At 51.4% G+C, this 27,731-nt stretch overlaps 1 protein-coding gene across 4 annotated transcripts in view; it reads right to left on the bottom strand.

Annotated features, from left to right (window-relative positions):
- ABR (ABR activator of RhoGEF and GTPase) overlaps positions 1-27,731 on the bottom strand; it is a 143,371-nt gene that overhangs the window by 32,245 nt on the left and 83,395 nt on the right. For all 4 annotated transcript variants that reach the window (XM_060258884.1, XM_060258883.1, XM_060258885.1 and 1 more), the window contains 2 exons: positions 25,953-26,050; positions 21,678-21,809 (listed from right to left, as the gene is read on the bottom strand). In XM_060258884.1, the coding sequence (XP_060114867.1) occupies positions 21,678-21,809; positions 25,953-26,050 (230 nt within the window). The remainder of the gene's footprint in view (positions 1-21,677; positions 21,810-25,952; positions 26,051-27,731) is intronic.

Raw genomic sequence — 27,731 nt, 5'->3', positions numbered from 1 at the left:
CACCCGACACAAAAATGCAGGCGCCATATGCCATACCGCTGTCTAGCCCCAGACCACTTTGTCCCACCCATAAATCAGAAGAGGAGCATCAAACAGAGAAGGCACCCTGCGGAAAACAGCAAAAAGGAACAGAGCACTCAAACAAGCAAGCCAAGTCATGCAAGAGGCAAGCCAAACACCAACAGAAATGGGCTCAGGAGCTGAGGTGGAGGCAACAATGGGCCCGTTCCCAAATGTGAGACCTGGCTCAAATCCCACGGTGAGTACAACTCGTCTGCCAATCCCTCCCAAGGGGAATTCAGAAGCTCCACTCACATGTTCTTTGCATCAAACATTTTGCAAGCAAAAAAAAAAAAAAAGCAGAGAGATCCTCGCACCTGGGGAGTCCACAATTAACACTGAGTTTGAACGATTTCTCACATTTTTCTCTCTCCTTCCTCCAAAGAGCTTTAAAAAAGGTAAAAATTCCACATTTGACTCACTCTCTGTGTAAAGAAGTATTTCCTTTTGTCTGCAAGCACCAGTCGTTTCCGGCTCTGGGGTGACATCACATCACAACGTTTTCATGGCAGACTTTTTACAGGATAGTTTGCCATTGCCTTCTCCAGTCATCTACACTTTCCCCCCAGCAAGCTGGGTACTCATTTGACTGACCTCGGAAGGATGGAAGGCTGAGTCAACCTTGAGCCAGCTACCTGAACCCAGCTTCCGCCGGGATCGAACTCAGGTCATGACTTGAGCAGAGTTTGGACTGCAATACCACTCTGTGCCACAGAGCTTAGAGCAGCATAAATGGTTGACACCCACTCCCCTCCATTTTAACCTCAGGACAAGCCTTTGGGGTAGGTTAGACAGAGCGACTGGCCCAAGCTCACCCAGGGAGGACTCAGAATTCTGCACTTCTTGGCCAATGGTCCACCCCCTCCACCCTACTGTGGGAAAGACAGCTGAGGAATAGTCTGTGGCAGATGCCGGAGGGAAACTAGACAGGGCATGGGGGATCTTCACAAAGCCAAAGAGACATCAGTCTCTGTAAATCCGTGTGAAGCACAGTATGGCCCAACTCAGAAACAGCTGGCTGGCAAATGGCCTGGTCCTCCACAATGCCCCCCATGGTGCCTGGATCACTGAAGTGAGCTCACCCCTGCCAGTGCAAGCAAACTGCATGGGATATGGCATGAGTGGCTTTTTTTGAGCAGGAACGGACAGGAATGCAGTTCTGGCTGGCTTGGTGTCGGGGTGTGTGGCCTAATATGCAAATGAGTCCCTGCTGGGCTTTTTCTACAAAAAGGAAAAGGAAAGGTCCCCTGTGCAGGCACCAGTCTTTTCCGACTCTGGGGTGACGTTGCTTTGACTTTTTACGGGGTGGTTTGCCATTGCCTTCCCCAGTCTTTTACACTTTCCCCCCAGCAAGCTGGGTGCTCATTTGACCGACCTCGGAAGGATGGAAGGCTGAGTCAACCTTGGGCCGGCTACCTGAATCCAGCTTTCACTGGGATCGAACTCAGGTTGTGAGCAGAGAGTTCAGATCACAGTACTGCTGCTTTACCACTCTCCGCCACGTGACTGTTTCTACAAAAAAAGCCCTGTGCAAAACACTGATGTCACGGGGTGTGACCTAATATGCAAATGAGTTCCTGGTGGGCTTATTCTACAAAAAAAAAGTCCTGTGTAAAGCACTGCATAGTCTCTTCAGTTGGGTAAAGAGATGACTTGGGGGGGGGGGATGAGAGAAGTTTATAAAGTTATGCACGCGGTGGAGACAGTTGACAAAGGGAACTTTTTCTCCCTCTCCCCAACTACTAGAACTTGAGGGCATCCAATGAAGCTGATGGGCAGTAGGTTCAGGACAGACAAAAGGAAATACTTCTTTACACAGAGAGTGAGTCAAATGTGGAATTTGCTGCCAGAGGATGTCGTGATGGTCACAGGAATAAACAGCTTCAAAGGGAGATTAGACAGATTAATGGAGAAAAAGTCTATCTATGGCTACTAGCCATGGTGGCTAAAGGGAACCTCCATGTTCAGAGGCACTAAACCTCTGAATCCCAGAGCTAGCAGGCAACATCAAGGGAAGGCCTCTGCCCTGTTGTTGGATGTCCAGAGGAACTGGTTAGCCAGTATGTGAGAAAGAAGGCTGGTCTAGACAGACCACTGGCCTGATCCAGCAGGGCTCTTCTTCTGTTCTTATGGGCTTTGTCAGTCTGGGAGCTGCAACCCCTGTCCCTCGCTGTGTTTGGTCATTGGGTCCCTTATGTGTAGCTCCCTCCAACAAGGCAAATTTCTTGAAAGAGTCTGTTCAAACATTTTTGTTTGATGCACGTAGGCTTATTGGCCTGGAGTGATACCTTGGCAAAGAAAAGACACTCTGCATGAGCACAGAAGTGCACTGTTTTTAAATCACACTAGAGCTGATGACCTGAATCCGTTGCTGGTCAAAGAACTACCCCATGCAAAAAAGCTGAAGTTCCAGGAAACTCCAGACAACTTTGGTTTCAGCATTTATAGATTCAGCACCACTTCCCCACACAGAAGGGACGTCATCTGGACAGTTGCGTTGCAAAGGGATAGTCTTAAACGTGACATGCAGCAGCTCCCCTTAGGGCAAAAGGGGCCTTCTATGCGAAGGGGCGGAGAATGGGGAGAAGCCATGCACCATTTGCTAATTCCAGTTGCTGGGGGTGCCCTCGATGCCGCAGAAAGCTCTGGCTTGTATTGTTTGGGGGGGGGGGGGGAAGGATAACTCAAACTCACAGCAAAGACAGAACAAACAAATACTGATATAGGAGGAGCCCTCTTGACTTTTAAAATATTAATGTCTTCCCTCCAGGCCCTTAAAATCAATTCCAGAACCAATCCAGGACAGTCCCAGCTGGCATGAAGCCCGATGGCGCCATCCTCTCTTGACAAAAGCATCCCCTATGGCTGCGGTCCTTTGCCAGGCAACCTCTTAGTTCCCTGGCAGGCCCAGGGAGTTGGCTCCTCCCCACAGACATCTGCTTCCCATTGCAGGCTTTCTGGAAATGGCATTTCGCTGGAGGAGGGGCCAGGTCAGTAGAAAAACACCTGGGAGAGACAGACGGGAGGAAGGGTCTGAGAGAAGGAAGAGAAAAAAAGAGGGCCAGATCACAGAGCTCAAAGAACATTACCCATAGCCACCTTGGGGTGTAAATACTGCATAACCTGCCCTCTTTCCCCAAGCAGGTTCCTCTCCTACGGAGCAAAGAACAGAGTTCTCTGTTGGCTGCACTCTCCTGCAAATATCAGAACAAGAGAAGCCATGTTGGATCAGGCCAGTGGCCCATCCAGTCCAACACTCTGTGTCACACAGTGGCCAAAAATCCAGGTGCTATCAGGAGGTCCACCAAAAGCCCTCTCACTTGGCCCACAAGCGCCAAAAATACAGAGCATCACTCCCCAGGCAGTGTTGCATCTATAAAAAGGTAAAAGTAGTCCCCTGCGCAAGCACCAGTCGTTTCTGACTCTGGGGTGATGTCACATCATGACGTTTTCACGGCAGACTTTTTTACAAGTGGTTTGTCATTGCCTTCCCCAGTTATCGACACTTTACCCCCAGCAAGCTGGGTACTCATTTTACTGACCTTGGAAGGATGGAAGACTGAGTCAATCTTGAGCCAGGTACCTGAACCCAGCTTCCACCGGGATCAAACTCAGGTCGTCAGCAGTGTTTCCTCTGCTGCAGAATCTTGTGAGCAAAAATTCTACTTTGTGAGCTACTGGTATTAAAGCTGTGATCTACTGGATAAGTTAGTGTGGTCTGGGGTCATCCTTCCTGAGCTAAGACAAAAATGTGTGAGCTGGAGGCTAAAAATCTGTGAACAAGCTCATGTTAACTCGGCTTAGAGGGAACGGTTTTTTACCGGGTGGTTTGCCATTACCTTCCCCAGTCATTTACACTTTACCCCCAGCAAGCTGGGTACTCATCTTTACCGATCATGGAAGGATGGAAGCCTGAGCCAACCTTGAGCCAGCTACCTGAACCCAGCTTCCACCAGGATCGAACTCAGGTCATGAGCAGAGCTTAGGACTGCAGTACTGCAGCTTTACCACTCTGCACCACGGGGCTGCTTCATTGCATCTATTCCTTGAGGCTAAGAGCCACTGATGGACCTCTACTTCATATGTTTATATTTCTTGATGGGCATCATTTGTTTTGCATCTCTTATTCATAGGGGTGGGGAAAGAGTTGTACGGAGCAAGGCATCTCCAATACCTCCGGCTTCTTTGATTTAGCCAGGCCTCAACCTCAGGCACTCAAGAATATCTCTGCCACAATAAGGACTAGAACGGGGCTCCCCATCTTTTTTGAGCCTGCAGGCACCTTTGGCATCCTCACACGGCATAATGGGGGCCACAGCCGCAAAATGGCTTCTGAGGGAGGTGGAGCCAGCCACAACATGATTGCCACAGCTCTGCTTCAGTTGCACAGTAAAGATTCCTGTAGCAGCTGCTCCCAAAGGAACGTTTTTAAAAATCTGCACAGGCAATCAAATTTCCAAATATCCACTGGCTGGGCAAAAGCCCTGCCTGGCTCCTCCCACTTCCTAAAAACACTCGGTGGGTGCCAGAAAAGGCAATGCCACAATGCCCACAGGCATCACATTGGGGACTGCAACACTGTCTCCCCTCCAAAATAAAAAGAAAAGAAAAGATTCTCAGGAAGTTCAGATACCAAGAATTCTGTGGCAACTATGTGTTTCTATGGAAATCCATCACCCTCTCCACATAGGATGACTGGAGAAGGGGCTACAGGAAAGGGGTCCAATTCTAGGTGGAAGTCATAATTCCAGTGTGTTAAGCACTTGGAAGAAGTTAAAGCACCTGAGCTTTGGAGGGCAGCAAAAAGACATAGCCGCCAGGTCTGAAGGCAGAGGCCTCCCCCCACCACAACCCACAACAGTTGCAGAGCTTGCTTTGATTACACAGACTTTCATGAACACCCAGGAAGCTGCCCCTGCTTCTGGCAGTGCTACCATTTGCATCCCAAAACACTGGCCCTTTGGGATCAAAGCCTCTGAGCATGTGCAGAGCTGTTTCAAAATCATACACAAATGTGCTCAGGTGCATGACTTTCACAAATGAGAAAAAAAAAACCCACAGACACACCTGAAAAAGTGATTCCCGCCACAAGAACAGCTGCCATTCATTCAATCACATATAGTTGCCAGGATAGTAAAATGGGCGGGGTGGGGGATGGGGTAAAACGGGCTGCACAAGAAAAGTGCAGTCATTTTTATTTGCCACAGCTTTTAGCGATGTATAGAAGGCAGGTATTTTGATGGGGGTTATTTGGTTTTCTGTAAGTTTTAAAATGTTATTTGAAAGCTACTTTGAGCCATGAGAAAAAGCAGTACACAAATATTTAAATAAATGTACCTTCTATCTGCAGCACCTAACTCCTGGATCAGAGTCAGGAGGATCACAACTGGGCAGAGCAAAGAGCCCCAGGAAAGCCTCAGCAAAAGGGCTGGTGGGGGTGGGATGGCCCTCTTTAAAAGCCACCAATGCAAGCTCTTGCAACTTCCCTCCCAAGCACAGGAATGCACCAAGCCACCTCATCCTGAACTAGACTTCTCTGGGTCTATTAATAGAAAAGGGCAAGAGTCCAGTAACAAAATTTGTGGCGGGGTACGAGCTTTCATGAGCTACTGCTCACTTGTGAGCATCAGCTCATGAAAGCTCACACCCTGCCACAAATGCAGTTAGTCTTTGTATTTTGTGTGTGTGAGTGTGTTTAATGTATGTGTGTGTCTGCACCTGGAAGTCATGGCAACCTCTGGCTACTGGAGGTCTGGAGGATATTCAGAGAGGTGGCTGATTAAAGCTTGCCCCTGCCCTCCCCCAGCTCTGGTATTCCAAGGAGGTCTCCCATCCTAGAAAAACAGGTTTCCTACCTGTAACTGATGATCTTCGAGTGGTCATCTGTGCAGTCACACCAATGGGAGAGGCGCCGGCGCCGATCACGATCGGTAACTTCAAAGCCGCGGATTTCCGCGCCCCCGCCCCGGTGCGCATGCGCAGGCACCCCTCCCCTGCGCATGCCCAACGGGGCAGGAGCGGACATCCCGCCAGTTCCTTCTGACCGCTGCAGGAGCCCTGGACGGACCCGCAGCAGTGGGGAAGGTGGGCGGGTAGTGTGACTGCACAGATGACCACTCGAAGATCATCAGTTACAGGTAGGAAACCTGTTTATCTTCTTCGTGGTCTCTGTGCATCACACCAATGGGAGAATAGCAAGCTCACCACATACCTGGAGGAGGGTTGCGTGGTCCGTCAATAGGCGAGCGACTGCAGAACTGCACTGCCCACCGACGAACTCTGTCTCCACTGAAGGTCCAGCGCATAGTGTTTGATGAACGTATGCGGGGAGGACCAAGTAGCTGCTTTGCAAATGTCTGGCAAAGGCACCCCCTTCATGAACGCAGCTGAGGTAGCCATTGCCCTCGTGGAGTGAGCTCTGATAGGCCCCGGCAGAGGCCGCTTACGTAGCAAGTAGCACAGCTTAATTGTCTCTGTCAACCACTTGGACAGTCTCTGTGAGGAGATTCTCTGCCCCATAGAGGCCGAGGCATACGAGACGAAGAGCCTGGAGTCCTTGCGCACCGGTCTGATTCTATGTAAATAAAAGGAGAGTGCGCGCTTCACGTCAAGAGCGTGAAAACGTCTTTCCGAAGCCGAAGTGGGGTTCGGGAAATAGACCGGTAAGTAAATCTCCTTGTTTAAATGGAAGGCAGACACCACCTTCGGTAGGAAGGTCACATCTGGTCGCAAACGCACCCCTTCCGTGCTGAACTGCAGATAAGGGTGGTCACATCGCAAAGCCGCCAGTTCTCCCACCCGACGTGCTGAGGTAATGGCCACCAGGAAAGCCGCTTTCCATGAAAGAAGCTGCAGGGAACAAGTGGCCATAGGCTCAAAGGGTTTTCCCATGAGACCCTCCAAAACCCCGGGTAGGTCCCAGGAAGGCAAAGGAGCCCTGACAGAGGGGTACAGCCGCACCAGCCCCTTCAGGAAACTCTTGGTGGTAGGGTGAGTGAACACCGACCTGCCCTCAACTTGCTCATGGTTGGCTGAGATGGCCGCCAGGTACACCCTGATGGAAGAGACCGTCAGTCCCCTGTCTAACAAGGAGACCAAAAAGTCAAGGATGCTAGGGAGGCCCGCCCTCCTTGCGTCACTGCCCCTTTGAGAGGCAAATTTAACGAACTGAGTCCATTTGTAGGCATAGGACTTCCTCGTTGACTCCTTCCTACAATTAAGGATGACGTGTTGCACCCTCTCTGACAGCTCGCTCAGCCGAGCTTCCATGCCGTCAATTTCAGATGCGGGACGTCGTGGTGAACTATCCTGCCCTGCTGGGAGGAAAGTAGGTCCGGCTCCCCTGGGAAGTGGTGAAACCTGCCCTTGGACAACTGTAGCACAGGGGCGAACCAGTGTTGCCTGGGCCACCAGGGGGTGATCAGGATGCCCCTCGGACGCTCTGAGTATAGTTTCTGCACCACCCGTGTGATGAGCGGGATCGGGGGAAACAGATAGAGGTGGAGGCGGTACCAGCGAAGCAGAAGACCGTCCCCCAGCGACAAGGGATCTTTCCCCCCCCCGGCAACAAAAGTTCTCGCACTTTCTGTTGTCCCGAGTGGCGAAGACGTCTATCTCCGGAGTCCCCCACTCCTGGAAGACCGGCTGTAGGAAGGTCCAGTTCAATTCCCACTCGTGCAGGGACGCTCCTCCCCTGCTGAGGAAGTCCACACATACATTTTGCTCGCCCGGGAGGTGAGCTGCAAAGAGGTAAGTGTTCATCTCCATGCAAATCTGCCATACCTGCAATGCTAGAAAACACAACTTGCGAGACACCGTGCCGCCCTGCCTGTTTATATAGGCCAGCGCCGTGGTGTTGTCCGTCAGTATTGCTACAGTTCGGTTTGCCAGCAGTGGCCTGAAAGAGAGGATAGCGTGATGAATCGCCAGAAGTTCTAGGAAGTTGATATGATATTGCAGGTGGTCCCTGGGCCATCTGCTGCCCACGCAAAGACCGTTGACATGTGCCCCCCATCCCCATAGGGATGCGTCTGAGGTCAGAGTCACTGTCGGCTGTGGCCTGTGGAACGGTGCCCCTTAAGCAAGTTTTGCTTGTGGCACCACCACGTCAGAGACGCCAGGATCTCCTGCGGAATGGAAAACCTGCGTAGCGGAGGGTCTATCCCACAACGGAATCGTCTCAGGAACCACAACTGAAGACTCCTCATGTGCAGCCGTGCAAACGTCAGCACCGCCGTAGTGGCTGCCATTAGTCCCAGCAATCGCAGAATCTGGAGTGCAGTTACGGTTTGGCTTGACCGGAAAATGTGTATTAAGTCTATAATGTCCTTTGCTCTTTTCTCCGGCAGAAATGCCTTGCACTGTTGTGTGTCCAGAATCGCCCCAATGAATTGGATCCTTTGGGATGGATGGAGGAAGGACTTCTTCATATTCACTCGTAACCCCAACTGTTGGAGGAGGTTCAGGGTGGTGGAGATATGCTTCAGGAGGTCGGGTTCGGATCCGGCCACCAGAAGCCAATCGTCGATGTACGGGTATATTGCGATGCCCTGCAATCTGAGGTGGGCCGCCACCACTACCATAGTCTTTGTGAATACCCTTGGGGCTGTTGACAACCCAAAGGGAAGCGCACGGTATTGGAAGTGCGAAGTCCCAATGGCGAACCTTAGAAATTTTCTGTGAGCTGGATGGATGCTTATATGAAAATAAGCATCCTGGAGGTCCAATGTAGCCATCCAGTCTCCAGGGTTTAGCAGAGGAAGTATGTTGGACAGGGATGTCATACGAAACTTTTGGTGTGGTATAAAGTCGTTGAGTCCCCGAAGGTCCATTATGGGCCGCAGGCCCCCATCCCGCTTCGGGACGGTAAAATAGCGGGAGTAGAACCCCATTCGGACTTGGTCTGGCGGAACGGGTTCTATGGCCTTCTTCTCGAGCAAAGTCCTCACCTCCTCTCGGAGGGTGGGAGACGGGGTGGTGTAGACGAATGTTGGAGCCTTCGGCTCCTGTAGAAATTCGATTAGATAGCCCAGCCGGACTATCGACAGCACCCAGTGGTCTGTTGTTATGGACGACCACGCTCGGAAAAAGGGCCAGAGGCGGGGGTGGTCTGAAGAATTGGTGGGGGTGTGGTAAAGGAAGGGGGGGGAGTCAAAGGCCCTGTTTAGCCGGCCTGTTCCCCTTTTGCCTGGAAGACTGGGAGGAGGTAGGCGAGTATTTGGCCTTAGCCCCGTACTGGGACTTGCTGAAGGAGCCCGAGGTCTTGGGCCGCCATTGTTGGTCCCCAGATTGCTTCTGGAAGGGTTTCTTGCTCCATGCCTTGGACCATGGACGCTTGGTTTGCTGCCTGGATGACGCCGGTACCCCCAGATTCCTGGAGGTACGGATGCTTTTGTCCATGTCTTGGAGCACCGTATCGGTGGTGGCGCTGAATAGCCCCTTTCCATCGAAAGGTAAGTCCTCGACATAAGCCTGGGTGTCGGCCTGTAAGGCTGTGGACCTCAGCCATGAGTGTCTCCGAAGAGTCACAGCCGAAGTAAGAGTCTTGGCACCTATATCCCCAGCGTGTTTAGCGGAGTTTAACTGCTGCTTGGCCAATGCCATGCCCTCGTTCTGGATTTTCTTAAGGGCATTTCTGGAGTGTTCTGGAAGCCCTGGGAGTAGGGTGGACACACGATCCCATAGGGCGTATTGATAGCGCCCCATGCAGGCAGCGTAATTGGCGACCTTGAGGCCCAATGCTCCTGCCGTGTAAAATCTTCGCCCCAGACCATCTAGCTTCTTACCCTCCTTGTCTGGAGGGGTGGCGTGGGTCTTCCTGGCCTTGGAGGATGAAGCCACTACGATTGAATTGGGTCGGGGGTGATTGAAGAGAAAATCCGCTGAGGATTCTTGAATACGGTACATGTGATCAAGCCTGCGCGATGTAATAGGGGTGGAAGCAGGCTTGTCCCATGAAGCTTTTGCAGTGTGTAACATCACCGTTGTCAATGGAAGCGCTACGGCCGTCGATGTATCCATCTGAACGATGTCGAATACACTATCGGTAACGACAGGCACAGGCTGAATGGTCGACAAAGATATAGACTGAGCCATCCTTTTTATCAGTTCCCCATAGGATTTTAAGTCCTCCGAAGGGGAGATGGGCTGGTCTTCTCCGACCTTGTTTGGGGGAGATAGCTCCTCTGAGGACAGCTGCTCCTCTTGGATAGAGCCCTCGGAGGATCTCGGTGAGTCCGGGGACTCCGACTGGTCTGACTGAGCGGGTCGATCGCGAATCGGTTCCGGGGCCACAGTCTCTTCGGTGGGAGGAGACTTCTTCCTCTTTGCCGGTTCCTCGGCCGGAGGCTTCGACATCGACGCTTTGCGCTTCGGGGGGCGGTACGATGTCCTCGAACGGTAAGATGCTTCCGAACATTGGTCCCAATCAGGCTGACGAGGAGGGAACCAGGGAAACATGGACGGCATCGGGCAGGACCCGTAGAGGTATTGCCATTGCCTTTGGTCCCACGAGAGCGGTGGCGGTGTTCGCAGTCGTGGGGAAACTTCTCGGTGCCTCCTAGGAGATCGATCCTCCGGAGATCTCTCCTTCGATGACCGACGATCCCGTCGATACCGAGGACTCCAGGATCGGTCCCGTTGGGATGTCTTAAGCTGGTCCGGATGTGGCACCCGTTTCAGTGTTAGAGGGGAGACTCTCTGCGCACTGCGGGATCGATCCCGAGGAGTCGTCTCCGGTCGATCTCGAGAGCTGTCCTTCTCCTCCTGAGTGAGGTCCGAAGGGCTGTCATCGCTCACCAGACGTTGCGCCGATTCCAGATCTCGGTCGGAGTCGGAAGAGATCGCTATCTGCGTCGACATCGATTCGAGCGGCACAGTCGGTCGATGCCGAGCCGGGGAGGCCAGCAACTTTAAAGGCGGTAACACTGGAGTTGTTAGATCGGGCGGCGATGTCGGTGACGAGGTCGCAGGAACCTTCTTATGCTTCTGTTTGTCGGACTTTTTCTTCGACCCCGCAGAAGCTCCTTTATCCTCCTTAGACCTCTTCGCTGGTGTCGAGGTCTCTGATAACGAAGCCGAGCCCGCTCTTTTCAGGGGGCGATCGGCATCGAGGGAGGTTTTGTCGGTATCGACCACCGACGTCGAGGATTTTGGCGCGCTTTCTGATGACGCCATATTCCTCGGAGACAGCGCCTGTTCGACCAAGGCTGCCGCGAGACGAGCCGCTCGGTTTTTGCGGGTTTGTCTGGAAAACCTCGCGCAATGGGTGCAGGAGTCCGGTTTATGTGTCTCTCCTAAACACAGCAAACAAAGGGTATGGCCGTCCGGAGGGGCGATCTTACTGCCACACCGCCTGCACCGTTTGAAGAAGCCCCAGCGCTTTTCCATACGCGAAAGCGTGGGGAGGGTGAGGGGGGGAAGAGGGAAGGGAAGGGAAAGGGATACTGGAGTCAAGGAAAAATAACAAAAATAACACTCCACCCCACTCACGAAATGAAGGAAAGCGATAACGCTAGAAGAATCCGCACTGGAAAGAAAACCAGCAAGGCTGAAGCAAGTAATCCACCGACCGAAGGAAAGATCGACTGATCTCAGCGGCGGTCAGAAGAGAACTGGCGGGATGTCCGCTCCTGCCCCGTTGGGCATGCGCAGGGGAGGGGTGCCTGCGCATGCGCACCGGGGCGGGGGCGCGGAAATCCGCGGCTTTGAAGTTACCGATCGTGATCGGCGCCGGCGCCTCTCCCATTGGTGTGATGCACAGAGACCACGAAGAAGATCTTGTCAGAGTTGGCCCTGATTAGCTTCCGAGATCGGGCTTGCCTGGGCTATACAGGTCAGGGCCAAATTCTGTTAGGTTTTAAGGTGCAACTGGATTCTTGCTCTTTTCTACTGCTACAGACAGACTAATACGGCTGCCCATCCGGGTCTATTATGGTTAGTATGCGAATCTTGCCAAGCAGCAGTCCCAGGGTCTCAGGCAGAGGTCTTTCAAGCTGCCCACTATCCAACCCTTTTTAACTGGAGATGATGGGGATCAAACTTGGGGGCCTTCTGCGTGTCAAGCAGATGCTATGCCTCTGAGCCGCACCCTTCCTCCCCGCAATGTAAGCATCAGGGGCTAAACTCACAGTGCAAGGTACCTCTAAAAGTACCTTCGGCCATAGACATCCCTGGGCAGGAGACCCTGGAGAGAGCCAAAGAAGCAAGAGAACTGCTGTGTGTCATCCAAACAAGGAGATATAAGCCCCAGCCCAATCCTCCAATGAAATCCCAGCCCCACCACCGAACAGTTCCCACAGTTCCCTGCTCTCCCCACCACCAAACAGCTTCAATTCCCTGCTCTCCAGAACAGAAGACCACCCACCCACCTCCCCAGGGCCAGAGCCAGACAGAAAAGCTCACTGCCGCAACAGAACGCCACTGCCTGCTGTTGACCCTGGTCCTCTCCCCCCTCCCCACAACCCCTCCCCTAATTGGAGCCAGAAGCAACTCTCACTCTGCCGGACAAAAAGCCCTTGTCTGGGGCTCTCCAGGCTCAGAGGCAAGGAGGGGGAGAGACTGAGGTTTGCACATGTGCACGAGAAAGACGGAGGCTGAAAGCAGCATGGCTGGGGGTGGGGGGTCGCAGAGAGGATTTATTATTTATTTATTACTTTAAATTTCTATCCCGCCCTCTCCGCAAGCGGACTCAGGGCGGCTAACAACATACACTTTTACAATTTAACCAATAAAAACTACAATTTAAAATTATTTAAAAGACTTAAACATTAAAACATTCCATTGCATTTTTGGTGCTGTATCGCTATGATATAATTTAACATAAATATAAATGTAAATGGTGATCATGGTACTCTGTAATGGTGTAGAGTGGCAGCGCTCTCCCAAATTAGGTTAGATCTCAAAGGCCTGTCGAAACAGTTCGGTCTTACAGGCCCTGCGGAAGGTGGAAAGATCCCGCAGGGCCCTTATGGCCTCTGGGAGAGCATTCCACAATTCTGGCGCTGCCACCGAGAAGGCCCTGGCTCGCGTCTGCTGCAACCTAGCCTCCCTTGGTCCAGGAATGGACAGATTTTTTGTCCCTGAACGCAGTGCTCTCCGGGGAATGTGTGGGGAAAGGCGGTCCCGCAGATAGACAGGCCCCTGACCATAGAGGGCTTTAAAGGTCAATACCAACACCTTGAAACAGACTTGGAACACAATAGGTAGCCAGTGCAGCTCTCTCAGCACTGGCCGAATGTGCTCCCCCCGGGAGCCCCATTAGCAGCCCACTAGCTGTAGTCTCCGGGTTTGCGTCAAGGGTAGCCCCATGTAGAGAGCGTTACAGTGATCTATTCTTGAGGTGACCATAGCATGGATCACCAGTGCTAAGTCGTTGCGCTCCAGGAAGGGGGCCAACTGTCGCACCCGCCAAAGATGAAAAAAGGCGGATCTGCTACCTGGGCCTCCATTGTAAGAGAGGACTCCAGGAGCACACCCAAGCTCTTGACCTTGGGGGCCGGGATTAGTGACACCACATCAAGAGCCGGCAGAGGGATCTCCCCCCCTGGACCACCCCAACTCAGATAGAGAACCTCCGTCTTCGTCGGATTCAACTTCAACCGACTCAGCCTGAGCCAAGATGCTACGTCTTGAAGAGCCAAGTCTAGATTTTCCGGGGTACAGTCGGACTGACCACCCATCAATAGATAGAGCTGGGTGTCATCTGCATATTGGTGACATCCCAGCCCATACCTCCTGACAATCTGGGCAAGGGGGCGCATATAGATGTTAAATAACATTGGGGACAGAACCGCACCCTGTGGCACACCACATATAAGTGGGTGCCTTCGGGATGATTCTTCCCTTATCACCACCCTTTGTCCCCGTTCTTGAAGGAAAGAGGCCAACCACTGTAAGGCAAACCCCTGAATCCCCACATCGGCAAGGTGGCTAGTCAGTAGCTGATGGTCAACCGTATCAAATGCGGCCGACAGATCTAATAAAAACAGCACCGCTAAGCCGCCCCGATCCAGATGTTGCATGAGGTCATCTATGAGGGCGACCAGAACCGTCTCCGTCCCGTGACCTGGTCGAAAGTCGGACTGGAATGGATCCAGTGCGGAAGTGTCATCTAGGAATCCCTGTAGCTGAGTTGCCACCGCCCGTTCTATGACCTTACCCAGAAAGGGAAGGTTTGATACTGGCCGATAGTTCGCCAATACAGCCAGATCTGCAGATGGTTTTTTCAAGAGGGGACGGACCACCGCCTCTTTAAGAGGTGTGGGAAAGATCCCTTCTACCAGGGATCTGTTGACAATACCCTGTAGTGGCTCACGTAACAGCGCCTGGCTAGCTTTTATAAATCAGGACGGGCACGGATCCAACCCACAGGTTGTAGGGCGCACAGCGAAAAGGATCCTATCGACTTCCTCCAGGCTGAGTGAGTTGAAGGAGTCCAGAATTGGACCAGAAGATGCACTCGGTGCCTCAAGTTCTTTCACAGTTTCAATTATGGCGGGGAGGTCGCGTTGGAGCGACGAGACCTTATCTGTGAAAAAACGCGCAAAAGCCTCGCAGCCAATTTCCAATTCTCTAACGTTTGGTTTACCTTGCGGTAAAACTGTTAATGATCGAATTATACTAAACAATTGTGCTGGGCGCGAGGTCGCAGACGCAGTCTGGGATGCAAAGTAAACCTTCTTTGTGGCCCGGACTGCCATCTCATAGGTCTGCATAAATGACCTATAAGATGTTCTCGAAGCTTCGTCGCAAGTACGTCGCCATTGTCTCTCTAGTTGTCTCAATCGCCGTTTCATTGATCGCAGCTCCGGGGTATATCACGGAGCGGATCGTGAACGGGGATGGAGAGGATGTCGGGGAGCGATCTCGTCAATGGCTGTGGAAAGCTGGCTATTCCAGATCTCCACTAGCTCATCTAACGAGTCACTAGAGGGCCAGGGATCCCGCAAAGCCATTTGAAGCCGCAAGGGGTCCATCTGCCTTCACGGGCGAGCTAAAACTTGCTTGCCGCCTATACAGGGTAAGGGTGGTGTATCCACACGGGCCCTCAGGGCATAGTGGTCAGAGCATGTCACTGCCTCGGCAGAAATCTGATCCAATACAACTCCCGCCGCAAAGATCAGGTCTAATGTGTGTCCAGCCCGATGCGTGGGCGCTGTTATATATTGGGAGAGTCCCAGTGTTGCCATGGAAGACACTAGGTCTGTCGCCCGAGTGGAAGCCACGTCCTCGGCATGGACATTGAAGTCACCCAAGACTATAAGCCAAGGGTACTCCAATGCCCAGCCTGCTACAGCCACCATCAGGGACGGTAGGGCACTGGCCGGTGCATTAGGCGGACGGTAACACCAGCCAGATTACTAACCTCTACCCAACATCCCACATCAAGCCAACACACTCCATACCCATGATCTTTGGCAGTGGGAGTGCCCTGAAGGAGCAAACCTCCCTTAAGAAAAACGCCACCCCTCCCCCCCACCCGCTAGTCCGAGCCTGGTGAAGGACGGAGAACCCAGGCGGGGCTACTTGGGAGAGAGCAACCGTCTCCCCATCCCGTACCCAGGTCTCCGTCACGCAAGCCAGGTCCATGTCCTGCCCGATTAAAAAATTCTACTCCCCGGCCGTTCAGATCAACAGCGGATACTTCCTGGGCATGATTCAAATTCCATGCGCCACTCGTGTGCCAGGTGCTGCACATGCTGTGAAGTGGCGGCTGTTAGGAAATAAGCCTTGACATACCACGGCACCACCCGCCAGAGAACGAGAGCTCAGATGGAAGCAAAAAGTCCTCCAGTCTCCCCCAATGCTTTCTTTCCTCTCCACAAACCTCTCTTTCCAGCTCCCCAAAGAGACTGGAACCTTCAGGGGCCCGAAAGGAGGATGGGAGAAGAGCCTCACCACACTCTCAAAGACAGTCCCAGGAATGCCAACCCAACCCAGCCAAGAGCATAGGGTTGTCAGGTCCAACTCAAGGAATATCTGGGGACTTTGGGGGGTGGAGCCAGTGGACTTTGGGGTGGAGCCAGGAGCAAGGATATGACAAGCACCACCGAACACCAAAGAAAGTTCTGGCCATCGCATTTACATATAGTAAACATATAGTTTACATAAAGCATTTAAAACCTTTTAAACACATCCCTTCCATTGGAAATAATGGTGGATAGGGATGCCTTCTTGGGGGGCTCATAGAATTGGACCCCCTGGTCCAATCTTTTTGAAACTAGGGAGGGTGGTATTTTGAGAAGAGGCATTGGATGCATTGCTGAAAATTTGGTGCCTCTACCTCAAAAAACAGCCCCCTCCCCAAGCCCCAGATACTGACAGATCATTATACCCTATGGGAATTGGTCTCCATAGGGGAATAATGGGGGGCCCAGCAGACATTTCCCTCCCCTCCCCCTGCTTTCTGATGACCTGAAAGCAGAGGGAGGGCCCCCAAACTGGGGGATCCCCTGCCTCCAACTGGATATTGGCAACCCTACAAGAGCCTACAGTCAGTTCCTGCAGTTGCTCGAAGGGGCTCTGGACGATCCTTGCAACTTGCCTGCAGCCAGAAGGAAGGAGGCGGCAAGAGAAGCTGCCCCACTGGGAAGGGAGCAGAGGCATGGAGCAGGCCACATCTTGGCTGTGGTGGCGCGAGAGGGTGGAGGACAGCAGAGCAGGCCCTGGGAGGCACCGATCACCTGTGGTGTCTCTGCTAAAGGCCCTTCCTTGCCAGCAGCTTGTGCAGAACTCCTGCTCTCCCCCCCACCCCCAGCAGTAGCTTCCCCAGAGGGGAGGGATGGTGGCTCAGTGGTAGAGCATCTGCTTGGTAAGCAGAAGGTCCCAGGTTCAATCCCCGGCATCTCCAAAAAAGGGTCCAGGCAAATAGGTGTGAAAAACCTCAGCTTGAGATCCTGGAGAGCCACTGCCAGTCTGAGAAGACAATACTGACTTTGATGGACCAAGGGTCTGATTCAGTAGAAGGCAGCTTCATATATAGTGGTTCTGGCTTGCTGTTCTCAGCTCCCAAGATTCTCTTCCCCACCCCCAAGGTTCACACGGCCCAGCCAGAATTCCCCTCCAGTCTCCCACCCTGACTCACACTTGGTGATGCAAGCTTCCTTTCGGGCTATGCGGCTGCCGCTGTGATGTTTCCACACAACACAGGAGGCCACAGGCCAGAGAAGCCCAATGGTCAGTTTGTAATCTGTGGCTCGGCTCGGAATTCCCAGGGTTTAGTCAGGCTCCTAACAGTCACAAAAGAGGAAGGGGGAAATCCCCACCTCTTATCTTCTCTGGCTCCCCTCCCAGCAGCATCAACCGAAGCCAGAACCGGGCCCAAAACCAGAACTGCTCCTGGAGAATTTGCCCATCTGACCTCAGGGACCAACACACACACACCACTGTATACCAGGTATCAATATAGCCTCTCTAAAGAACATAAGAGAAGCCATGTTGGATCACACCAGTGGCCCATCCAGTCCAACACTCTGTATGACACTTCAGCCACAACACCAGGCTGACTTTCGGCATAAATGCTCTGCAATAAACAACCAGCACAGAACAGAGAAAGACTCTCTCCCTTCCCTTCATGAGCTGTTTAGGGTTTCCTACTATCAGTGAGTCTCTAATTTAGGGCAGTCATCCAAAATCTTGCCGGCTGTTTTGGCATTTCGGAGCTCCCTCCTCTCTCCAGAAAGAAGAAAGGATCCCCCCAGCATTTCAAGCACCACTGCCAAGCAACCATGAATGCTCATCTATGTGCAGATGAGAGAGCATAATGTCCATGGTTCACAGCCCCCGGGGAATGTGGGGAAACCAGTTCCCCCTCCCTGCAAGCCCACTAACACCAACTCCTGTTTCGAGTCCCTTAAAAGGTAAAGGTAAAGGTAGTCCCCTGTGCAAGAACCAGTCGTTTCCGACTCTGGGGTCACATCACGTCACAACATTTTCACGGCAGACTTTTTGTTACGGGGTGATTTGCCATTGCCTTCCCCAGTCATCTACGCTTTCCCCCCAGCAAGCTGGGTACACATCTGACCGACCTCGGAAGGATGGAAGGCTGAGTCAACCTTGAGCCAGCTACCCGAATCCAGCTTCCGCTGGAATCTAACTCAGGTCATGAGCAGAGAGTTTGGACTGCAGTACTTCAGCTTTAACACTCTGCGCCACGGGGCTACTTCCCTTAGAGACCAGCAAGATTTTGGGGATATAAGTTTTCAAGAGTCAAAGCTCTCTGCATCAGATACAAGTCAGGAGGGACAAAGGAAACTCTTGACTCCCAGAAGCTCACATCCCCAAAATCTTGTGGGTTGCCAAGGCGGTATGGAACTCGACTCTAGCCATTCTCCCACAGACCAACACGGCCATTCCGTGAAACCACCAATCCCTGATGTCATATTATACGTCTGCAGATAACTTATTGGCAATCCCTGGCCCGAGAGACATCCAGCTGTCCTTGACTAGAGTCAGGGTGCTTTTGGACCTTGCTCCAACCTGGTGGAACTCTCTGGCAAGCAACATCCACGCCCTTCACGTAAGACAGAGATGTTCTGTTAGACATCTGGCTGAAGACAGCAACGGTTTCCACCTGTTCTGGCCCTCCTGTTTCTTGCCCCCCACCCGTCAGGGCTGCGGCATGATCTGTAGTCGTCTAGCGCCATGAAATTAGACTAATGGTTGTATTTGTACTGTTTTGATTGCTAATTTATGATTTGTGTTTTTGTTGCCATATACTGCCCTGATCTAGTGATTTAATTTAATAAATGAAGAATAAATAGGAAGAATTTCTATATAAACTGTAATTGCTCTACACCTGGGACATACTCCTAGGACGACAGGCAGCGTCCCTTCTCTGCCACACTCATTATCCTTTTTCACCAATCAGAAAGGAACTTATCAGTTGTCTTAGCAACTACTGTTGCTCTTAGTAACGCAAGATAAAGTCAATTTGGGGCAAGGGCTGAGGATGTTTGCCAGGCAAGTGCTCATCTTGCCAAGGGGGTTCTCAAGCTTCACAGGAGACCTTTGAATGGGAGACCTCCAGGGCTTTTTTTGTTGCAGGAATTCATTTGCATATTAGGCCACACACCCCTGATGTAGCCAATCCCCCAAAAGCTTACAGGGCTCTTAGTACAGGGCCTACTGTAAGCTCCAGGAGGATTGGCTACATCAGGCAGGTGTGGCCTAATATGCAAAGGAGTTCCTGCTATCAAAAAGATGCCGAGACCTCCAATGGATACCAGGGGCATCATGAAGAGGCAAGGAATGGCAAACTACCTCTGAACATCTCATGCCTTGAAAACCCTAAGGTGGTTGGCATAAGTCAGCTGAGACTTGATGGCACTTTCCGCCATCACGCTATCATTAGTTGGGAGCCATTGGTCCTGGAGACTTTTCAGCCTTGTGATGATATTGATATTGGATTTATATCCCGCCCTATACTCTGAATCTCAGAGTCTCAGAGCGGTCACAATCTCCTTTACTTTCCTCCCCCACAACAGATCCTGTAAGGTGGGTGGGGCTGAGAGGGTTCTCCCAGAAGCTGCCCTTTCAAGGACAATTCCTGCGATAGCTATGGCTAACCCAAGGCCATTCCAGCAGCTGTAAGTGGAGGAGTGGGGAATCAAACCTGGTTCTCCCAGACAAGAGTCCGCTGGGTCTTTAGGTCCAGATCAGAAGCTAGGTGCCCAATCCTCTCCAGGGCAATCACATTACAGGGAGCATGCAAACTTATAGGCAAGCTGGAAGCATGAAAATTAATAAATCCAGACAGAGCCATCAAGTGCTAGACAGGAAACAAAGCATGCCCACGGAGCACCTGCCGGACTAGCTCAGAGGAAGTGGCACTGCCAGCAGCTTGCCACCCAAGGAACAGGGTGGCATGCACAGCTTGGACACCCTGGCAAGAGGAGGAAAGGAGACTTGCTTCCAGATTCTGACAATACGGCATCCCAGATGGAAAGGGCTAGTCATTGAAAGTGTGGCTTTCTAGACATCCTGCACCTGAATCACTCACTTTAGTTGTCTCATCAGCTGCTCTGTTTCCCAGGCAGTGGGGCCTTCACTTTTAACAGAAAAGGTTCTCACCCTCACAGTTGTGGAATTTGATCCAGTCATTCATGGCCAAACTCAACTCAGTTCACAAATGCAACAGAATGTGATAACAACACCTAGAAGTGGCAAGAATAGTTGATGCTGTTTCAGGCCCCAGATGAAATATTACATTTTGGAATGGTTCTCCGTGACACTAGCAAACTAGTGTTGCAAGTAAAGACAGCAGGGAAAACCCTTCTCCCTGCAGATTTAGTGTTCAAGCTGTTATACTTCTTCCAGAGGGGCCAAAGAGAACTCACAAAAATGAGATATTCTAAACTGGAATCATTTACATCCCAGGAAAATGTCCTTCTGGGACTCATCATACCATTTCAAAACAACAGGATCTCTCCCCACTGTGTATTAATTTCCCTTCTTTTAAAATCAACTTATTGACCATTACGACTGGGGAAGGCAATGGCAAACCACCCCGTAAAAAGTCTGCCGTGAAAACGTTGTGAAAGCAACGTCACCCCAGAGTCGGAAACGACTGGTGCTTGCCCAGGGGACTACCTTTACCTTTTTATTGACCATTACACAGTAATGTTGCATTGCGATATCACCACCGGCAAGAAAAAAAATTCCAAGCAGGATATTAACGAAAACAGAATTTTTTTTTTTAAAAAAAAAATCCTGTTCCTTTCATTATCGTACAAGGTAGGGATCATGAAAAACTGAGTTGGGAAGGAGAGATAATCTAGAAATTCCCCCAGCCCACCCTTCGTTGAGGGTCTTCTAGGTTGTCGGAGCAAACCGATGTGTCTCCTGCCCCCTTTTCCACTCAGCTGCTCTAAACCATCTGTGCCTCAAGGAACATACTCAGTTCAAGTCTTCAGACCACCTGGGCCAAGGTACAGACCCAGCCTATCTGTGGTGAAGCTTTTCTCATCCACATGGTGGCAGCAGTGGGGAAGGGAAGAAGCAATTCAGTATTAGGTTTGGTAAGAAGCCATTTCATTCTCATGTTCCACTCATTTAAATGTCCACTTCCATAAGATCTGGCACCTTTAATTAGCCATTCTGACACTGAGGGGAGGGGGACAGACTCCCTCCAGGCACATGCCCAGTTGGATGTCAACAAAACCCGCACCAAAAATATAAACTTCAACAAAACACTCTACAGCATAATTAATCCCAACAAATAAGGTATAAACTGAAAAGTTCAGCTGTATCCTTGTGCTAGCTTTCTACATGGAGGGAGTCCTCAGTGTGGATGAGCTTTAACACACTAACACACACACACAATCCAGCCAGAAGCAATGCACAATTCCTTGCAAGCACTGAGTCCGGCTCAGTTCCCATAGCCCTCTCCACCAGTGTTCCCTCTAAGCTGAGTTGGCTCACAGATTTTTAGCCTCCAGTTCACACATTTTTGTCTCAGCTCAGGAAGGATGACCCCAGAGCACACTATTTTATGCAGTCGCTCCCAACTTTAATGCCAGGAGCTCACAAAGTAGAATTTTTGCTCACAAGCCTCTGGAGCTTAGAGGGAACATTGCTCTCCACACTCCCTTTTTCTTTCTCACACCCCTCTGCCATACCTGGACTTGCCCTTTGCCGACAATCCTGTCCACGATTTCGTTGTCGTCCTTGTTCAACTTGGTCTTGTCGTAACACTTCTCGTAGCAGAGGATCCTCAGGCACTGTGATCCCTCCAGCTCAATCTCAAACTCCTGCCGAGAAGGGAAGACAGGAGTCAGCAGAGGCAAAGTGGGGGGGGGGGGATTCAGAGGCTGCCGGGTAGAAACAGGGAGTGGGGAGGGGGAATCCATGCAGGGAAGGAAAACAAACTGGTTGTGCCGCTTTGGGGACCCTAGCTGGGTGCAGTGAAAAGGATGGGAGTAAGACAGCATCGTCCTGACCTGGATGGCCCCAACTGGTCTGATCTCAGAAGCTAAGCAGGGTCAGCCCTGGGTAATACTCCGATAAGAGACCTGGGCTGCTACTATGCAGAGGCAGGCGATGACAAACCACCTCTGTGCATCTCCTGCCTTGAAAACACCAGGCAGCTGCAACTTGAGGGCACGTTCCTTCCAAAAGAGCAACAGCAGCGCCAGCTGAGGGCAGGCGGCAGGCTGGAGAGGCAGCTGGGGCTTCCATCCCCTGGAGTTTGCTTCTCTTTAGGAAAGAAAGACTGAAGTGCCCAAGAAATCACAGATCTATGACTTCAATGTCCCTTTTTTTCTTCTATGATTGGCTGATATAAACAACAGTCTACATTATCAAACGTGTGGCCTGAGGGCCAAATCAGGCCCCTGAAGGGCTCCTATCAGGCCCTCAAGCAACTGACTCTTGTCTGCTTCCCTCTCCCACTCTCTTGCTTCCTTCCACACTTCAGCTTGCTTTGCAAGGCTTGCTCAATCGCACAGGAACTACAAAGCAAAAGCTCGATTTTCTACATTGATTGGTGCTCCTCCCCTTCCTGGTCCCCTGGGGAGGGAGGGAAAGAGCCAGCGCTTGCTTTGCCCAGTTCCCTGGATTCCATGGGAGAAATACAAAGAAAGCACCTTTAAGACCAACCAATGCTAACATTTTAAGCATTTTTTATTTTAAGGGGGTTTTTTAAGACCCTTTAGTCTGTGTCCTTTAAAAAGTTTATATCTCTGCTACCTAATCTTAAATAGGTTCACACATGGCCTAGCCCAACAAGGTCTCATTTATGTCAAATCCGGCCCTCATAACAACTCTGAAGAGACAGAAAAGAGCAAGAGACCAGTAGCTCCATAAACGCTAACAAAATCTGTGGCAGAGTAGAGCTGTTGTGGGTCACTGCTTGCAAGTCACAAAATCCCTTACCCTGCCGCAAATTTTGTTAGGTAAGGCACTACTGGACAGTTGCTCTTTTCCACTGCTACAAACAGACAAAGATGGCTACCCAACCTTGACCTAATTCTGAAGAAGATACCAAAACAGTGTCTTAATAAGCTGTCGATATACTTTAATTACTTTAATTATCATACTTCACTCTTTCCTTCACTGTATATAGCAGTGGTCCCCAACCTTTTTTGGCACCAAGGACTGGTTTTGTAGAAGACAATTTTTTCATGGACCAAGGTGGGTGGGGCGTGCGACGGTTTGGGGATGACACAATAGTGCATTTTATTTCTATTCATTTGGTGTAATGGTTAAGTGTGTGGACTCTTATCTGGGAGAACCAGGTTTGATTCCCCACTCCTCCACTTGCAGCTGCTGGAATGGCAGTGGGTCAGCCATAGCTCTCCCAGAGTTGTTCTTGAAAGGGCAGCTTCCAGGAGAGCTCTCTCAGCCCCACCTATCTCACAGGGTGTCTGCTGTGGGGGAGGAAGATAAAGGAGACTGTAAGCCACTCTGAGATTTGGAGTGGAGGGTGGGATATAAATCCAATGTTGTTGTCTTCTTCTTAGATTGTAAATATATAATGACATAATTCTACAACTCACGGCCCAGTTGCTAACAGGCCACGGACGGACACTGGTCCACGGCCCAGGGGTTGGAGACCTCTGGTATATAGGGACTGATTGCACTGTACAATTTGCACTATAACATCTGGTTGGCACATAATTAACGAACATCTGAATAGAGCCTCAAACAACAGGGGTTTTTTTCCCCAGAGAGCTGAAGGGAGGTGAGAAAGCAACTTCTGGTGCCTGCACGCTTCCCCTTTTGTTTCTGGGACCCACTGAGGGTTTTTAAAACCACACATTACCAAACAGGAAACAGGAGTCCCTGTAACTGGGGATTTCACAGGCTGTTCCTGCCTGATGTCACAAAAGGGACCACAGGCCCTGTTAATCTAGTCCCCCTGCCCCATTACACACCCATTAAAGCTTCCCCAAGGCAACCCATTGCGTGCCAAGGGGCCGTTCTGGGGTCCATGTTGTTTCTGCACTGAAACCAACGGCACTGCAAGTGTTTGTATTTCTGCAAAAATCTGCTCGAGCGGAGGTAGTACTGACACAGGAGAAGCGCACTTGCCCACAACTGCAACAGGGGCATTGCTCGAGCTACACATCTGGAACAGGGCCCTGGAGTTGGGAAGGGGAGGGGGCTTTCGCCTCTGTCCTGTTTCCACACATACCCTCAACTCCCAGTTTTCATTAAGTTCCAGGAGGGGGGAAAAAGCAGTTCCCATGCCAGGTTATTTCCTCTTACCAGAGCTTAATGCAGCTAGAGATGGAGGGAGGTAGATTTTCCTTTGGGGAAATGGTTTAGGCGTGGGGAAGACTTAAATCCCCTGGCTTACCCAGTGCTACAGCCGTAAGAACATCAGGAGAGGCCTGCTGGATCAGACCAGGGGTCCATCTAGCCCAGCCTCCTGTCTCACACACTGGCCATCCAGTTCCTCTGGAGGGCCAACAACAGGGCAGAGAGGCTGAGGCCTTCATAAGAACATCAGAAGAGCCTTGCTGGATCAGACCAGGGGTCCATCTAGTCCAGCCTCCTGTCTCACACACTGGCCAACCAGTTCCTCTGGAGGGCCAACAACAGGGCAGAGAGGCTGAGGCCTTCATAAGACAATCAGAAGAGCCCTGCTGGATCAGACCAGGGGTCCATCTAGTCCAGCCTCCTGTCTCACACACTGGCCAACCAGTTCCTCTGGAGGGCCAACAACAGGGCAGAGAGGCTGAGGCCTTCCCTAGATGTGGCCTCCCGGCACTGGTATTCAGAGGCTTAGATCAGCTTCTCATCCAGAACAGCTCCCTCAGCTGCTTTTGGGATCTAGCCCCATATGGCATTCCAGTCTTGGAACTCTAACATCCCGTTCTGTTTGACCCTCAGAGAAAACCCCAAACAAGACAAAAGGGGGCAGAGTGAGGTTGAAGAAAGAAGTGCAAGACTCCAGTCTGGCAGAAATGGTGCCTTTACACCCCCAAACTCTTTTCTTTTAGATCAGCACCTCGAAAGCAACAAGAATGCATCTGAGAATGCGCAGAGTGCTTTCCTGGCACCTGGGGACAGAAAGAAGGACTTTAGGTATGGGGGAATATCAAGCCCTGTCCCTTTGACCCCATGTGCAGGAGGGGGGACTGTTTTTATTGAGGGGTCTAGGAAAAGCCACATTCGATGTGCTCTTTATTGCTTTGGGCGCAAGCAGAGGATACCAGAGTTAAGAACATAACAGAAGCCATGCGGGATCAGGGCAATGGCCCATCCAGTCCAACACTCTGCGTCACAGTGGCCCAAACTCAGGTGCCATCAGGAGGCCCACCAGCAGGGCCAGAACTCCAGAAGCCCTTCCACTGTTGCCCCCCAAGCACCAAGAATACAGAGCATCACTGCCCCAGACATAAGCACAAAAGAGAAACCATGTTTGGTCAAGTCAATGGCCCATCCAGTCCAATGTTATGTGTCATACAGTGGCCAAAACCCAGGTACCATTAAGAGGCCCACCCTCCCACTGTTGCCCCCGTAGCCCCCAAGAATACAGAGCATCACTGCCCCAGACATAAAAACATAACAGAAGCCATGTTGGATCAGGCCAATGGCCCATTCAGTCCAACACTCCATGTCACACAGTGGCTAAAACCCAGGGGCCATCCAAAGGTCCAGCAGTGGGACCAGAACTCCAGAATCCCTCCCACCGTTGCCCCCCACCCAAGCACCAAGTTCTGATCTGGCCCCATTTTTGGCAGACAAAAGACCCTCAAGAGTTCACATCTTTGCCCTAGTTGAATTGAAGGGTCTATACTAATTCAAGGACAGCTCAAAAATGCCTCAGAAGATCTCTTTAATGCTCCTGTTACCCCAAGCAGGGACAGAAGACACTAAGTTGCAGTCAGGCCCTCAATAGGCCCTTCCGCTGTCCGCCACATCATCCACCCCGGAGCTTCACTCACCTCGTTCCACTGGGGCTCGGTTGTGTCGCGGAACACCCGGGTCTTGGCTTTGCTGACAAAGTACCCAAAAGAGTCCACTTCCAGTGTGCAGTAGAGGTCTGAGGAAAGGGAGAAGGCTGCTGTGAGGAGGGGCCAATCCTGGCATCTTCAGTCAGGCTTGGACTGGACCAAAGATCTCTCCCACCCACCAAAACTGCACTTGAAGCCAGCCTGGAGGGCCCAAAAATTCAGGCTGTCAGCCAAAGCTCCCTCTAAGCTGTGGAGTCTTGTGAGCAAAAATTCTAATTCGTGAGCTACTGGTGGTGTGCATAAGTTCGTTTGCTCTGGGGCCATTTTTCCTGAGCTGAGACAAAAAAAAATGTCTAAGCCAAAGGCTAAAAAACTGTGAGCTGGCTCACACTACCTCACCTTAGCCAGAGCCAGTTTGGTGTAGTGGTGAAGTGTGCGGGCTCTTATCTGGGAGAACCGGGTTTGATTCCCCACTCCTCCACTTGCACCTGCTAGCATGGCCTTGGGTCAGCCATAGCTCTGGCAGAGGTTGTCCTTGAAAGGGCAGCTGCTGGGAGAGCCCTCTCCAGCCCCACCCACCTCACAGGGTGTCTGTTGTGGGGGAGGAAGATATAGGAGATTGTAAGCCGCTCTGAGTCTCTGATTCAGGGAGAAGGGCGGGGTATAAATCTGCAATTCTTCTTCTTAGAGAGAACACCACTGTCAACATATCACTAACCAACCACTGACTGCCCAAACAGGTAGGGCTGCTAAATCTGAATTGGGAAATTCCTGAAGATTTGGGGGATGAAACTGGGGAGGGACCTCATTAGGGTCCAAAGCCATACAGTCCACCCTCCAAAGCAGCTATTTTCTCCAGGGGAACAGATCTCTGCGGTCTGGGGATCAGCTGTAATTCCAGGAGATCTCCAGGACCCACCTGGAGATTGTGAACCCGACAAGCAGCCTAAAGTAGGAATCGGAAACTGAAGGTTCCAAGTCCTGAATCAAGATCCGGCCCCCGAAGGGTTGCCAGGGAGGTTGTCATCTGCCCTCCTTCCTTCCTTTTAGTTCTCATGTGCTGTTGTGCTGAGTCTTTTCATGCTCATCTGTTGTGCTGGGCTTCCCAATCTGCTAGTTTCTTCTATGCAAAAGCGACGTTTTAAAAAACGTGTTTCATTTTAACGAGGGAGGAACGGCATGACAAAACAGAAAATGGCACAGAAGTAAAGACTCCCTTGGTTTCAATTCACACAAGGGAGAAATAAAAGAGAAACAGGGGGTTTCAAAATCAAACCAGCGGGGATGAGAAATTAGAGACCGTCCCCAAGCTGCATTGTTTGGTCCCAGTTATCCAACACAAACTAGAGGCTTGTGCTGGTATGGGGCCCTGGCAGCAGAAGAGGAGGAGGAATTGGGTCTTTCCCTAGTGTTCCCTCTAAGCTGTGTGCGTGAGCAGTCGCTTATTAACCAGGAAGCCTTGCTGAGCAGCAATCTGGAGCTGCGTAGGGTGCTGCACTGCCCATTCCCCATTTTAAGATTACAGCAGTTACATTTTGCTCAGGATGTGAACTGCTCCGCTCAGAAGGGGGGGGGGGGAATTAGAGGGAACGTGGCTTTCCACCCCCTTTCTGGTTCAAAGTGACCCTGGGCCCAATCCAGCTGCCAATCAGGGTGCTACTCTTATCAACTGGGCACGCCTGAAGAATGGAAGAAGCACAGCCACGAGGCGCTTGCAGGGCATTATGGAAGAGGCCAGCCAGGAAGAATGCATCTGGAAGGCAGGCAACA

This window comes from Heteronotia binoei, chromosome 18, assembly GCF_032191835.1.
Source record: "Heteronotia binoei isolate CCM8104 ecotype False Entrance Well chromosome 18, APGP_CSIRO_Hbin_v1, whole genome shotgun sequence".
Taxonomy (NCBI): Eukaryota; Metazoa; Chordata; class Lepidosauria; order Squamata; family Gekkonidae; genus Heteronotia; species Heteronotia binoei.
Note: the sequence above shows the minus strand (reverse complement) of the source record. Positions and strands in the feature narration are given on the sequence as shown.